The sequence below is a fragment of the Ambystoma mexicanum genome, chromosome 10, assembly GCF_040938575.1.
Source record: "Ambystoma mexicanum isolate Mex_15411 chromosome 10, UKY_AmexF1_1, whole genome shotgun sequence".
Lineage (NCBI taxonomy): Eukaryota > Metazoa > Chordata > Amphibia > Caudata > Ambystomatidae > Ambystoma > Ambystoma mexicanum.
In genome coordinates, this window is record NC_090932.1 from 10,312,092 (window position 1) to 10,326,979 (window position 14,888).

The 14,888-nt window shown below is 52.0% G+C and overlaps 1 protein-coding gene across 1 annotated transcript in view; it reads left to right on the plus strand.

Annotated features, from left to right (window-relative positions):
* The window catches only part of LOC138491098 (probable cation-transporting ATPase 13A4), a 1,104,196-nt gene that overhangs the window by 434,250 nt on the left and 655,058 nt on the right, over positions 1-14,888 (plus strand). Inside the window, exons 6-7 of the mRNA XM_069617413.1 lie at positions 806-875; positions 4,633-4,767. Coding sequence (XP_069473514.1) covers positions 806-875; positions 4,633-4,767 — 205 coding nt within the window. The remainder of the gene's footprint in view (positions 1-805; positions 876-4,632; positions 4,768-14,888) is intronic.

Sequence of the window (14,888 nt, forward strand, 5' to 3'; positions counted from 1 at the left end):
ACACTCCCTGCAACCCTTTGCCCCAGGTTTCAGAAACGCCTGGCATCCCTCTGCCTAATTCTACCCTGCAATCTCTTCCAATAATCCATCTACAAGGTCTTTTTTCACATCTCCTGCAAAGTCTTTGTTTGACTTGGCCCTGAAGATTGGATTCGAAGATGAGGGCTTTTGAGGCAAATAAGAAGGTAGATTCTGCCTGCACCCCTCAAACCATCCCTGCGGGGGGAGGTGGGCTGACGCTCTTTAGGACACACCCTGCCCTGCAACTGAAGTAAGTACTGATTTCAGCTGTGGGGGGGGGGGTCTTCACATGCATCCAGGGCGCTCCGTGGCCCATCAGTTCAAGGAAAGACACCCCTGAATCGGGCAATGAGTGCTGGGTGCTCCACTCCTTTGCGATCTGGATTTCATGACCTAAAACACTTGTGTTGTCCTGGTCTTTTGATTTTATTGTTGATGGATGGAATGGCCTTGAGCAGTTTGGGGGATGTGCGTGGGTCTTAGCAGAAGATGTAGTCATGGCAACAGCATTCTGATGTTCCGCTCTTATCCTGTGGATGCATGTGTATGTGTGGGCACGTGGCTTTGAAGGGGGCAGAGTTTGGGTAGAGTTCAAGAGGATACGCCTCAGGAATTATCTGGGCGGGGGTCGCTATAATTCTATTCTTTCAAGCCATGTACCCCTCCCACCAGAAAGTAACTGTAATGCATGCTCTTGTTGGAGAATTTGTGGCTTAATTTTCCTAAAAGTGATTTATCCCCCAAATGTTGTAAAGAATGACAATGAATTGATGTTCCTCCACAGGAGACATGTCACGGGTCCGAATGCCATAGAAGTGGAGATTGCGCCCATTTGGAAGCTCCTGTTCAAAGAGGTAGGCTGCCCGCATGGTCATGTTCCATTGTAGAGCAGGATGGGCTCTCAAGAGGTAAGCTGCCCGCATGGTCATGTTCCATTGTAGAGCAGGATGGGCTCTCAAGAGGTAAGCTGCCCGCATGGTCATGTTCCATTGTAGAGCAGGATGGGCTCTCAAGAGGTAAGCTGCCCGCATGGTCATGTTCCATTGTAGAGCAGGATGGGCTCTCGAGAGGTAACCTGCCCGCATGGTCATGTTCCATTGTAGAGCAGGATGGGCTCTCGAGAGGTAAGCTGCCCGCATGGTCATGTTCCATTGTAGAGCAGGATGGGCTCTCGAGAGGTAATCTGCCCGCATGGTCATGTTCCATTGTAGAGCAGGATGGGCTCTCGAGAGTTAAGCTGCCCGCATGGTCATGTTCCATTGTAGAGCAGGATGGGCTCTCGAGAGTTAAGCTGCCCGCATGGTCATGTTCCATTGTAGAGCAGGATGGTCTCTCGAGAGGTAACCTGCCCGCATGGTCATGTTCCATTGTAGAGCAGGATGGGCTCTCGAGAAGTAACCTGCCCGCATGGTCATGTTCCATTGTAGAGCAGGATGGGCTCTCGAGAGGTAACCTGCCCGCATGGTCATGTTCCATTGTAGAGTAGGATGGGCTCTCGAGAGGTAAGCTGCCCACATGGTCACGTTCCATTGTAGAGCAGGACGGGCTCTCAAGCGGTAAGCTGCCCGCATGGTCACGTTCCATTGTAGAGAAGGACGGGCTCTCAAGAGGTAACCTGCCCGCATGGTCATGTTCCATTGTAGAGCAGGATGGGCTCTCAAGAGCTAACCTGCCCGCATGGTCACATTTCATTGTAGAGCAGAATGGGCTCTCAAGAGGTAAGCGGCCCGCATGGTCATGTTCCATTGTAGAGTAGGATGGGCTCTCGAGAGGTAAGCTGCCCACATGGTCACATTCCATTGTAGAGCAGGACGGGCTCTCAAGTGGTAAGCTGCCCGCATGGTCACGTTCCATTGTAGAGAAGGACGGGCTCTCAAGAGGTAAGCTGCCCGCATGGTCACGTTCCATTGTAGAGAAGGATGGGCTCTCAAGAGGTGACCATGCAGGCAGCTTACCTCTTGAGAGCCCATCCTGCTCTACAATGGAATGTGACCATGCGGGCAGCTTACATTTCGTTGTAGAGCAGGATGGGCTCTCATCCGATGAAACCTTAGGCCAGTGATGATCAAGGGGAAGCCCCAGGAATGCGTTCACTGAGCTCCTTTGCTGCACACTTCATGAACTTGGGTCACAAATTGGCCACATGCTTCTACACCAACTGTACAGAAGGGCCAGCGAGAGGTGGCTTCAGTAACCGGACACTCTCAGCGTATTATTCAGTGCCCGCTCTCAAGTGGTGCCTCTTAAGATAGCACTCTATCGGGCACTGCATCCCATAAGAGGCTCAGTCCAGTGAGTGCTGGTGCAGTTCCAGCTCTTGATGATGCAGGGGTGGCTACAGAGAAGGTCAATGGTCTCCTTGCATGGAACAGCCTCGCTCAGTAGGATGCATGCTGCTTCGGGATCGGTGGGTGTTTTGTCCAATCCTTTCGTAGCTTGTCCTTTTGTATTCCATTGCATCCTCCAGTCCTTTGGCTTTGTGTTGAACTGTGGTGCTCACTCCAAGTCCCACAGTAGGAAGTGCTTCCTTCAATCTCTGAATAGGTTGTCATGTAGAATTGGGGTGCTTCTTCCAATGCCACAAAAGGTTGTCCTCTTTTATTGCTATGCAAAGTCCAATCCCATAGTACTTTGTGGTGTCGTGATGCTTATTCCAATCCATGAGTCTGAAATTGTGTTGTATTGTGTAGCGTTTTCCAAGTTGGCATGTTGTAGTGCAGGTGCTCCCTCCAATCCCAAAATAGGGTTTCCTCTTTTATTATTACAGAAACTGCAATTCCACAGTTCTTTTCGGTGTAGTCACAATGCTTCCTCCAATCCCTTGCTAGGTTGTTGTGGTGTATCGCAGTATTTCCTTCTGTCGCTGTAATGTCCTGATGATGCCCCAGCGGCAGCTAAGGTTAGACAGGTAATACTGCAGGCTGTATCGAGGCCCCGTGCTGTGGACAATGGACGCACAGGCTTCAGCAGCGTGGCGGAGCCCCAGACTTATGCCCACTCAGCCCAACCATACACACAGCTAAATGTATGTCCTGGTTTCCCTAGCACCACCACCCCCTTGTGCTTATCCCCAACATGTGTAACATGGGGCCATTGTGTTGCAAACCACCAATACTGCCAGTTTTGGGTATTTATTAGATCTGAAAAAAGAACCCATACACTAATATTGCCATCCAGCCTCACTCCTGGAAGGCCCTTTGGGGATTGGCCTTGTAGCACTATCTGCATCGTTTTCACTGTTCTCTAGCGTTGGTTGCCCTGATTCTGACCGACTGGTCTTCTCTACTTGTGAAGACGAGGCCCTCCAAACAGAACACCACAGAGGTGGACGGCTAATAACCTATGCAGTAATAACCCAGGTCCTGCACTTCTTGTCGGGGCTTCCTCCCCAGAGACCCCCTTGAGCCCTTGCTGTCTGCAGCATTGCCGCATTGTTTGACCATTGTAGGTCGACCTCATTCTCTTGCTCGTGCCCTTTCATGCATTTCTTCCCCATTCAGTGCTCTGTACGGTGTCTGCGTGGATATCAAACTGCCCAGACTTGGATTATGAACTAAAGAAGCAAAGGGTCAGGTCAAAGAAGCGACCCTTAGACCCAGTTCGCTTTAGAGGAAGAGGTATAATGGGTACTCCTTTGGGGAGCTTGATCCCTTGAGTCAGCACAAATAATTAGCACTCCTTTGTGTTAGTTGGTGGGCATGACTCTGGATTTGAGGGCACCCAACACCTTTCAGGCCCTGAAAATTGAGTTTAGGGTCTGCAAGGTTTAGTTTACGTTATGTTATACTCTGTACTGATGCAACTTGCATGGTCTCTGGTCTGGCGGAAGGGGGTGGTAAGTAGGATTGAGCGGGAAAAAGAGCCAAAGAGCTGTGATGTACTGTTGGCAGCTTCAGTTCGACCACACCGTTCACTGAGCGTAGGTGTGATTTTCGGTTGGTGGCCGCCATGTGGTATTGGGCGAGATTATGTGTGGTTTGTTTCATTGTTGTGGGGGTGTGAAGTACGTGCGGTTTGTGGTGGTGTAGAGGTATGGTTGTGTCTAGTTCAGAGTTTGAGAGGTGATGCAGAAGGGCGAGTTTTTAGTACTGTTTGTTAGTACATTTCCTGCCCCCACACAAGTTCTCCAAGGGTGGGGTGTACCCTCTGCCCCGTGGTCAGGCCGTGGTCTGCCTAGTTTCTGTGTCCAGCCCCATTTATGTGCAACGTGTTTCACACCCTCGGTGGTCCGATTTAGTGGGACACATCTCCCTCCCCTGTTTCCACTTTTGGCCCTCTATCAAGACCACCCTTCCCATTCAGACGCCTCTCTTCTCCCCAGCCCCCCACTCCTTTTTAGTTGGGCACTACTGATATTGCCTGCACTGACGGTTTTAAGGAGACATATCAAGGTCATATTTGCAGAGGGATCACGCCGCCATGCCACCTGCTTTGCTCTGTGGAACTCTGTGACCTTGGAATACAGAATGCTTTTTCTGTAGCTTGTTGGGCTACGACATTGACCCTGGTTTCTATGCTGTGTGTTTATTGGGTCTCGAGGCAATATTAATGCTTTGAGCAGCAAGCGTCCCAATGTTCTCCAAACTCAAGGCCTTTTGTGTTTTTCCACAGGTGCTGAACCCATTCTACATTTTCCAGCTGTTCAGCGTGTGTCTGTGGTTCGCTGAAGAGTACAACGAATACGCCGCCGCCATAATACTCATGTCCGTCCTCTCCATAATCCTGTCCATCTACGACCTGCGACAGGTAGGGGTCTCTTCTGCTGCACAGTGGGTTGCCCACAGTTCCTGTCGCAAGCGCCTCCTTGTGTTTGCAGTGCACTATTCTAGCCTGATAAAAATACTGCTTCATCAGATGCAAAAGGATTCTAATGGCTCCAGTTACTGGAAGCTCAGAGCTTCTTGGAGACCTTCTGAACCGCTTGTGGACACAGTTCCAGGGGTCTGTTGCTTTCAGAAGCTGTTTTCCCTTAAGCCGGGTGTCATGCCACGAATGCGACTGGCAGAACCCTGGCACATCATTGTGTGGAATGGCCCGTGTTGGGGCCATACCCCAGGGCAAGTGCTGTTGGGCCTAGGGAGGTGGGCGGAGGGGGGAAAGGGAGTTCTGTGTTGTGTGAGGAATAAAGCAGTTGTTGATGGAACCTGCTCCGTCTGCTGCGTCTTTATCACCGGCTGTGAAACCCGGTGTGTGTCCGCAGGACGTTGGGCAGCCCTGCCGGTCCTCGCCTTCACATTGGGGATGAAGGGAACAGACACACGCCGTGCAGCAGGTGCTGTGGTGCACGGTGGGCCTGGAGAATGCCTTTGGGTATATGCTACGTGCATCGGCGAGCCTCTTTGTGGTAAGCCCGTCCCTCCTCCACTCACAGCCAGGGCAGGGGCCTCCATCGCCAGAACGAACAGGAGGGAAGGGAAGCCCCCTTCCTCCTCAATGCACTCTACAGGTCACATGCGGCCAGCAGACTTCAGGGGAAGGAAAGCACTCTCCCTCTTCATAACAGGCCACGAGTGGGCAGCAGCCATCACCCTCTGCACGGGGGCAGGCAAGGGATGCCGTAGCCGCACCCCAGCAACCGGAGCTAACGCCGGAAGTAGAGCAAGAAGGAAAGGAGGACACAGGGTCCGAGGGCAACAGCTAGACTAGTGTAATCAGAAGAACACAAGGTCCTGGTCAACCACCCAGCAGACCATAGCTAGAAGGGAAAAGACAAAAGACATCGTATCACAAGCCCAAGTGGGGCCACCTTTAGCCACCCATCATGTCGGATCAGGCGGCCTCCTCCACATTGGCGGATGACACACCGGGAGGTGCTGCAGGACTAGCAAACCCTTCCTGGGGCGCTTCACAGGTAGTACATCTGCCCCACGCCTTCAACTTGCGTGATACCAGTAACCTGGGGCCCGATGCAATTTAGCGAGAGACTTCAAGTTCTATGTGGGGGCCATGGGGCTCACGGACGATGCCCGCCTAAAGAACACCTTGTCCATGATAGTTGGGTCGGCTGTACGAGACATTGCGGGGAGCTACTCAACCTGCAAAGTGCGTCGTATCGCAACCTGCATGAAAAACTATCTGAATATTTCACACCCCACACCAACATAGACTATGAAAGGCACATCTTTCATACAACACGTCAGGACAAAGGGGAGTCCCTTGATAACTTCTTAATGAGGCTCTGCACCAAACTTAAATACTGTGAATTCCACCGATATTCGAATGAAGAGGCCCTGCGGTCTCAAGTCATCACAGGCTGCGAGTCACAAGCATTCAGGAAGAAACTACTGCAGAAACAGCATTTGCTGGAGGACATTCTAGCTCTGGCTCGGATGGAAGCGACGGTAGAGACCCAGCTTGACAGCTTGGGGAAAATCACCATACAGCATAAATCTGCAGAAACAGATGCCATCAACGACAGTCTACGGCACCGAACCAAGCAGGCAGAAGGTCAGAAGTCACGTGCTTCAGGTGCGGGTATGAGTATCCTCACATGGGCGAATGTCCCACCCTGGGACAGCAATGTGCCGCATGCGGGTGAGACAACCATTTTTGGGCTGTCTGCAAAAATGCACCTTTCAACATGCCCAGCCGGCAGAGGTTTCAAGAACAACTGAGAAGCACCAGGGCAAGCCCATCGGGCAACAGTCAGTAAGGTGAGCCCAGGGGTCAGAGAAAGGAAGAATGCAAATACCGAAGCATGTACACAGGAGACAACCATTGCCACCCCCCGAAGACGCCAGGCAAAGCGGCAGGAGAAGATTTGTCTGATATAAAGAGATGACGTCGCAGTCGAACAGTGAGTTCCCATCATCGGGAGACGATGAACGAAAAAAGGGCTATGTGTGGGCTCTCAACAACAGTACCGCCACCGAACACAGCCCGTACTCGCACTACATGTCAATGGCACCCCGCTAGAGTTCCTCATCGACACAGGGGCGACAGTTAATATGACAAGCAAAGAGGCCTACAACGCCTGTGCCTAGCCTCCGAAACTCAAAAAGCCAACAGTTGACATCTATTTGTATGGGTCAACCACGCCCTTACCATGCAAGGGCATAATAACAGCCTGGTGCACTCGTAAGACCCACGCGGCGAAGATCCTGCTACACGTCCTAAAGACGGATGTCAACAGTGGCTGCATACTCAGCTTCAGGATGGCGGTCAACATGGGCTGGTTCACATCTTATGCCAGCTAATGGCCCACAAGTACTTCGCCATCTCAGAAGGCGTGGAAGGGGCATTCCCAAAGTTGTTCAAAGGGCTGGGAAAACTGAAACGCAGGAGGATAGAACTGCGTATTAATCCTGAAGTTTGTACAGTGGCCCAACACTACAGAGACATACCTGTGAATATACAGAGGCAAGTGGAGGAGGAGTTAGACAAACAGCAGGTGATTGAGCCGGTCATACGGCATGTACCCAACTATTTCAACTATTCGAACAACATGTTGGTCTTTGGAAAATACAACGAAGAACATGACGTCGCCCTGCACAGGGTGTGTTCTGCACTGTAGGCCGCCAGGCACACCCTCAACCAATCAAAGTGTGAATTTGGAAAAGGGTCGCTTCGATTTTTCAGGCACATCTTTTCAGAAAAAGGAATGTGGCCTGACCCGGACAAAGTGCCAGCACTCAACACGGCACAACCCCCTCAGAACACGTCTGACCTACAGTTCGTCCTGGGCCTGGTGAGCTATTCCTCCAGGTATCTCAAGGACTATGCCACAGTAAGCAACCCGCTTTGACTACTCACCCGCAAAGACCAGCCGTTCGAATGGTCAAGGGACTGCCAGAGCACTTTTGAAATGATTTGCATGGGCCGAGGACATGGCGTACTTCGACACACACAGGAAGACTGAAGTAATTGTGGATGCGAGCCCTGTGGGACTGGGAGCAATCCTGACACAGAGAGACCCCGTCGACCACTCAAACGTATTCATTGTGGCTTATGCCAGCAGGAGCCTCACGGCCACAGAACAGGCATACTCTCAGGTGGAAAAGGAGAGTCTGGCGGTGGTATGGGCCTGTGAATACTTCCACCTGTTCTTATACCGGAAGGCATTCACTGTCATAACGGACTATCAGGCCGTCTTAACGATCTATGTGGACCCAAAGGCCAGAATTCCCCCCAGGATCGCCAGATGGGGTCTTCTCCTGCAAGACTATAAATTCGACATCCAGCTACACCCAGGCAAGCAGTACAAACCAGCGGATTACCTATAATAATAATAATAATAATAATTTGGCATTTGTATAGCGCTACGAACCCTCAGGTATCTGAGCGCTGCTTATTATTACCCACGGTGTGTGGTGCTCATTTATCGACCTTGGAAGGATGAAAGGCTGAGTTTGGCCCCGCCGGGATTTGAAACTGCGTTAGCAGGCTCTGCATGGATGTCAAAGCGAGCGCTCTACTCGCTGTGCCACTTGGTCGGCACCACCAGCTATCCCGCCACCCGACAAGCCTGGTCCACGCAGGGCCATCCATTGCTGATGCGTATATTCGCTACGTGGTGCACCACCTCCAGCCACTCACCTTGCGGCCGCGTCCGAGCAGGGCAAGGCTCTCAGCATCGTGACTCATTGAATCAAATAGGAAAGAACTTCACACTTAAAACATCAAGCCAGAAATGAGAACGAGGCCATACAAGATGACATCTGGTGTCTAGACTTGGTGACATCCGGTGTCTAGACCTGGTAAAGAACGAGTTGTTCATTGTCGATGACCACATCGTCCTCAAAGGCTGCAAAGTGGTCATTCCAGAGGCACTACAAGAGAAAATAATCAGGCTGGCACATGAAGGTCACTGGAGGGTGATGTCAACAAAGCGGTGTCTTCAACAGAAGGTGTGGTTTCCCAAACTGGACACCATGATAGAGGATATAGTAGGGGGATGTCTCCGCCTCCACACCCAAATACATTACAAATGTCCCACTCCTCGAAAATGTCTGGTATGAGTTGGCGGTGGACTTCTTTTGCCCTCTCCTCAACGGCACGTACGTTCTCATACTGATAGATGAACACTCTCGCTTTCAGGAAGCCCAGCTGGTCGAGAGCACGTTGGCCACGTGCGTGATCCCGGTACTGGACCACATGCTGTCAACATACGGAATCCCGAGAGTTATAAAATCAAATAATGGCCCGCCATTCACTAGCCAAGACTTTCAAAACTTTGCGAAGTGCATGTGGTTTCAGCACAGGAAAGTGATCCTGCGATGGCTTCAAGCCAACGACATTGTCGATAAGTATCAAGAGGACTCTGCAGATAGCCTCCATCCTCAACAAACCCTTCAAGCAAGCTCTTTATCAGATGCTGTGGGAATACCGCCACACCCCCCACAGCACCACAGGAATTTGTCCCGCAGACTTAATGTTTCGGAGCCACATCAAAATGAGGCTACCTAAGGACCCACCCAGGCCTCGCCAATGCCGCTCGAACAGCAAGCGAGGGACAAAGATCAGCAAGAGAAGAGCAAGATGAAGGACCGAGCTAATACCCACAGGCGGGCTCAGGACTGCACCATCGAACTAGGAGACCAAGTACTGGTACGTCAACCAAAGGGTCGAAAGGAAGACGCCACTTTTGCCCCCGACCACCTCATAATGACCCACAAGAAAGGCACCATGATCACCGCCAGTGGGTATAGACAGTCGTCCGTGACGAGAAACTTGTCCCACTTCCAGTAGGTCGGGGCCTCCCTGGCCCTTGGGTGGGAACAGACTTTTGACAGTACTGATGAAAGACAGGCAGATGAATCCTACCTTGGTGATGGGGAGCAGTCTGAAGAAGATGACGGCGGTGAGAGAGAGGCCTTGCCCCCGCCAGTGACTCGCCTTCCTAAGAGATGTCGTAGGAAGCCTCCGAGACTGATTGCGGAAAGGGACTGACAAACTGTAAGTGACCTGTTATCTTAAAAAGGGGGGCGATGTCATGTCACGAGTGTGAGTGACAAAACCCTGCCACATCGTTGTGTAGGATGGCCCGCGTTAGGGCCGTATCCCAGGGGAAGTGATGTTGGGGCTAGGGAAGCAGGCAGAGGGGGGAAGGGAGTTCTGTTATGTGAGGAATAAAGCAGACATTGATAGAACCCGCTCCGTCTGCCGTTTCTTTATCACCGGCGGTGATAGCCGGTGTGTGTCTGCAGGACGTCGGGCAGCCCCTGCCCGTCCTTGCCTTCATACAGGGGAATCTCCCTAGCGGACACAGGGGTCTGTTGCTTTGAGAAGGTGTTTTCCCTTAAGCAGGAAATCACCCTAGTGGGCACAGTTCCAGGGGTCTGTTGCTCTCCCTGAAGCAGGAAATCTCGCTAGTGGGCACAGTTCCAGGAGTCTGTTGCTCTCCCTTAAGCAGGGAATCTCCCTAGTGGACACAGTTCCAGGAGTCTGTTGCTCTTCCTTAAGCAGGGAATTCCCCTAGTGGACACAGTTCCAGGGGTCAGTTGCTCTCCCTTGAGCAGGGAATCTCCTTAGTGGGCACAGTTCCAGGGATCTGTTGCTCTCCCTTGAGCAGGGTATCTCCCTAGTGGGCACAGTTCCAGGGGTCTGTTCCTCTCCCTTGAGCAGGGAATCTCCTGAGTAGGCACAGTTCCAGGGGTCTGTTGCTCTCCCTTAAGCAGGGAATCTCCCTAGTGGGCACAGTTCCAGGGGTCTGTTGCTCTCCCTTAAGCAGGGAATTGCGCTAGTGGACACAGTTCCAGGGGTCTGTTGCTCTCCCTTGAGCAGGGAATCTCCCTAGTGGGCACAGTTCCAGGGGTCTGTTGCTCTCCCTTGTGCAGGGAATCTCCCTAGTGGGCACCGTTACAGGGGTCTGTTGCTCTCCCTTGAGCAGGGAATCTCCCTAGTGGGCACAGTTCCAGGGGTCTGTTGCTCTCCCTTGAGCAGGGAATCGTGCTAGTGGGCACAGTTCCAAGGGTCTGTTGCTATCCCTTGAGCAGGGAATCTCACTAGTGGGCACAGTTCCAGGGGTCTGTTGCTCTCCCTTGTGCAGGGAATCTCCCTAGTGGGCACAGTACCAGGGGTCTGTTGCTCTCTCTTGAGCAGGGACTCTCCCTAGTGGGCACCGTTCCAGGGGTCTGTTGCTCTCCCTTGAGCAGGGAATCTCCCTAGTGGGCACAGTTCAAGGGGTCTGTTGCACTCCCTTGAGCAGGGAATCTCCCTAGTGGGCACAGTTGCATGGGTCTGTTGCTCTACCTTGAGCAGGGTATCTCCCTAGTGGGCACAGTTCCAGGGATCTGTTGCTCTCCCTTGAGCAGGGTATCTCCCTAGTGGGCACAGTTCCAGGGGTCTGTTGCTCTCCCTTAAGCAGGGAATCTCCCTAGTGGGCACAGTTCCAGGGGTCTGTTGCTCTCCCTTGACCAGGGAATCGTGCTAGTGGACACAGTTCCAGGGGTCTGTTGCTCTCCCTTGAGCAGGGAATCTCACTAGTGGGCACAGTTCCAGGGGTCTGTTGCTCTCCCTTGTGCAGGGAATCTCCCTAGTGGGCACCGTTGCAGGGGTCTGTTGCACTCCCTTGAGCAGGGAATCTCCCTAGTGGGCACAGTTTAAGGGGTCTGTTGCACTCCCTTGAGCAGGGAATCTCCCTAGTGGGCACAGTTGCAGGGGTCTGTTGCTCTACCTTGAGCAGGGTATCTCCCTAGTGGGCACAGTTCCATAGGTCTGTTGCTCACCCTTGAGCAGGGAATCGCGCTAGTGGGCACAGTTCCAGGGGTCTGTTGCTCTCCCTTGAGCAGGGACTCCCCCTAGTGGGCACAGTTCAAGGGGTCTGTTGCACTCCCTTGAGCAGGGAATCTCCCTAGTGGGCACCGTTCCAGAGGTCTGTTGCTCACCCTTGAGCAGGGAATCTCCCTAGTGGGCACAGTTCAAGGGGTCTGTTGCACTCCCTTGAGCAGGGAATCTCCCTAGTGGGCACAGTTGCAGGGGTCTGTTGCTCTACCTTGAGCAGGGTATCTCCCTAGTGGGCACAGTTCCAGGGGTCTGTTGCTCTCCCTTGTGCAGGGAATCTCCCTAGTGGGCACAGTTCCAGGGGTCTGTTGCTCTCCCTTGAGCCGGGAATCGCGCTAGTGGACACAGTTCCAGGGGTCTGTTGCTCTCCCTTAAGCAGGGAATCGCGCTAGTGGACACAGTTCCAGGGGTCTGTTGCTCTCCCTTAAGCAGGGAATCGCACTAGTGGACATAGTTCCAGGGGTCTGTTGCTCTCCCTTGAGCAGGGAATCGCGCTAGTGGGCATAGTTCCAGGGGTCTGTTGCTCTCCCTTGAGCAGGGAATCGCGCTAGTGGGCATAGTTCCAGGGGTCTGTTGCTCTCCCTTGAGCAGGGAATCGCGCTAGTGGGCATAGTTCCAGGGGTCTGTTGCTCTCCCTTGAGCAGGGAATCACGCTAGTGGGCATAGTTCCAGGGGTCTGTTGCTCTATCTTGAGCAGGGTATCTCCCTAGTGGGCACAGTTCCATAGGTCTGTTGCTCACCCTTGAGCAGGGAATCGCGCTAGTGGGCACAGTTCCAGGGGTCTGTTGCTCTCCCTTGAGCAGGGACTCTCCCTAGTGGGCACAGTTCAAGGGGTCTGTTGCACTCCCTTGAGCAGGGTATCTCCCTAGTGGGCACCGTTCCAGAGGTCTGTTGCTCACCCTTGAGCAGGGAATCTCCCTAGTGGGCACAGTTCAAGGGGTCTGTTGCACTCCCTTGAGCAGGGAATCTCCCTAGTGGGCACAGTTGCAGGGGTCTGTTGCTCTACCTTGAGCAGGGAATCTCCCTAGTGGGCACAGTTCCAGGGGTCTGTTGCTCTCCCTTGTGCAGGGAATATCCCTAGTGGGCACAGTTGCAGGGGTCTATTGCTCCACCTTGAGCAGGGTATCTCCCTAGTGGGCACAGTTCCAGGGGTCTGTTGCACTCCCTTGAGCAGGGAATCTCCCTAGTGGGCATAGTTCCAGGGGTCTGTTGTTATCCCTTAAGCAGGGAATCTCCCTAGTGGGCACAGTTCCAGGGGTCTGTTGCTCTCCCTTGAGCAGGGAATCTCACTAGTGGGCACAGTTCCAGGGGTCTGTTGCTCTCCCTTGAGCAGGGAATCACGCTAGTGGGCATAGTTCCAGGGGTCTGTTGCTCTCCCTTAAGCAGGGAATCGCGCTAGTGGACACAGTTCCAGGGGTCTGTTGTTATCCCTTAAGCAGGGAATCTCCCTAGTGGGCCCCGTTCCAGGAGTCTGTTGTTATCCCTTAAGCAGGGAATCTCCCTAGTGGGCACCGCTCCAGGGGTCTGTTGCTCTCCCTTAAGCGGGGAATCTCCCTTTTATTTTTATCTTGATGAACAAATGTGGGCCAATCACAAAACATTGCACTGGAGTAACTTTGCAGAAGCCCTGAGCTTTTGCAGCTGGTGCCTCACCCCTGATTCACAAAGCCAGGACCAGACTGGGACATGCACTCGTCCCGGCCGGGCGCAAATGGAAAAGTGGACCACAGTTGCAAATTGCAATGCGTGACTTTTCAGGGTAAACTATGTGAATACTACAAGTAATAAGTACGGATTGCTAAGTTGCAGAATCCTACGCCAACTATAAAATGGCGGTACTGCCTGAGGCCAGTTCACTTCCTTTTTGTTGTCCGCTCAATGAGGAGGGGCGTGGAACATGGTAAATGCCCGCTTTGAGGTGCAGTAACTTCTTAGCTCAGTGGTGCCCACGGTTTATAGTGATCACGTCGAAAAAATAGGATCGACATACAAAAGCATCGAATACAAACCGACGAATGCAAAAGCACCCACAACCTATATTTTACATGTAAAAGTGGAATTCCATCAAAACCAGTCCATCGACAATATACATGTACTGGTTTCAATGGAAATGCACTTTTATATGTAAAAAGTAGCATTTCCATGCTTTTTTTTTGTAACTTTACATCGTTACATGGCACTGTCCAGTGCTGAAATGTCAGCACTGGCCAGCAAATTGTACCGTTGTAAAGTTTTTCCGTATATTGGGGTCTGGGGGGTTTCCCCCCTACCCTAACCCTAATCTAACCCTAGCCCCAACCCTAACTCTTAACCCTAACCCTAGGCCTACTGTTACCCTTAATCTAACCCTAGCCCCAACCCTAACCCTAAACTAACCCTAATTCAAACCCTGACCCTAACCCCAATTTAACCCTTAATCTAACCCTAGCCCCAACCCTAATTCTTAAACCTAACCCTAGGCCTACTGTTACCCTTAATCTAACCCTAGCCCCAACCCTAACCCTAATGTAACCCTAAACTAACCCTAACCCAAACCCTGACCCTAACCCCAATTTAACCCTTAATCTACCCCTAGCCCCAACCCTAACTCTAATCTTACCTTAATCTAACCCTAGCCTCCACCCTAACCTAATCTAACCCTTAATATAACCCTAGCCCCTACCCTAACCCTAAAAAATGAATTACCTAAACAAATGTAATACTTACATTTCGCTACGATACCGGTGCCCACATCACACCATTTAGACTCTTACGTAGATAAATAACATGCTTGTCTATACCCACAAAATCTGCACAAGGGCTTCTGTAGTTTGCAACTGGTGCACAATAGAGCAATGAAAATGCTTTATCTGTAGAAACCTCTCCATGATTTCCCCCCCAAACCCCCCCACCCCCGATCATGGACAGGCCTACGATTCAGTGCCAGAGCTAATGCATAAGATTATCCTGGTTATGTCAGAACAGGTGGGCGTAAGAGCACTGCACCTGCGGCAAGTTAACGACACAGGGATGTCGATGCTCTACAAGGTTCTGCGACGTCCATCCTTTTGGATTTTCCAGATTTTCACTCTGTGTGTTTATAAGCTTGCATTTCTGTGGCCCCATAAAGAATGGGCCCCACTCCAAGAGCAGGGATGCTGATCACG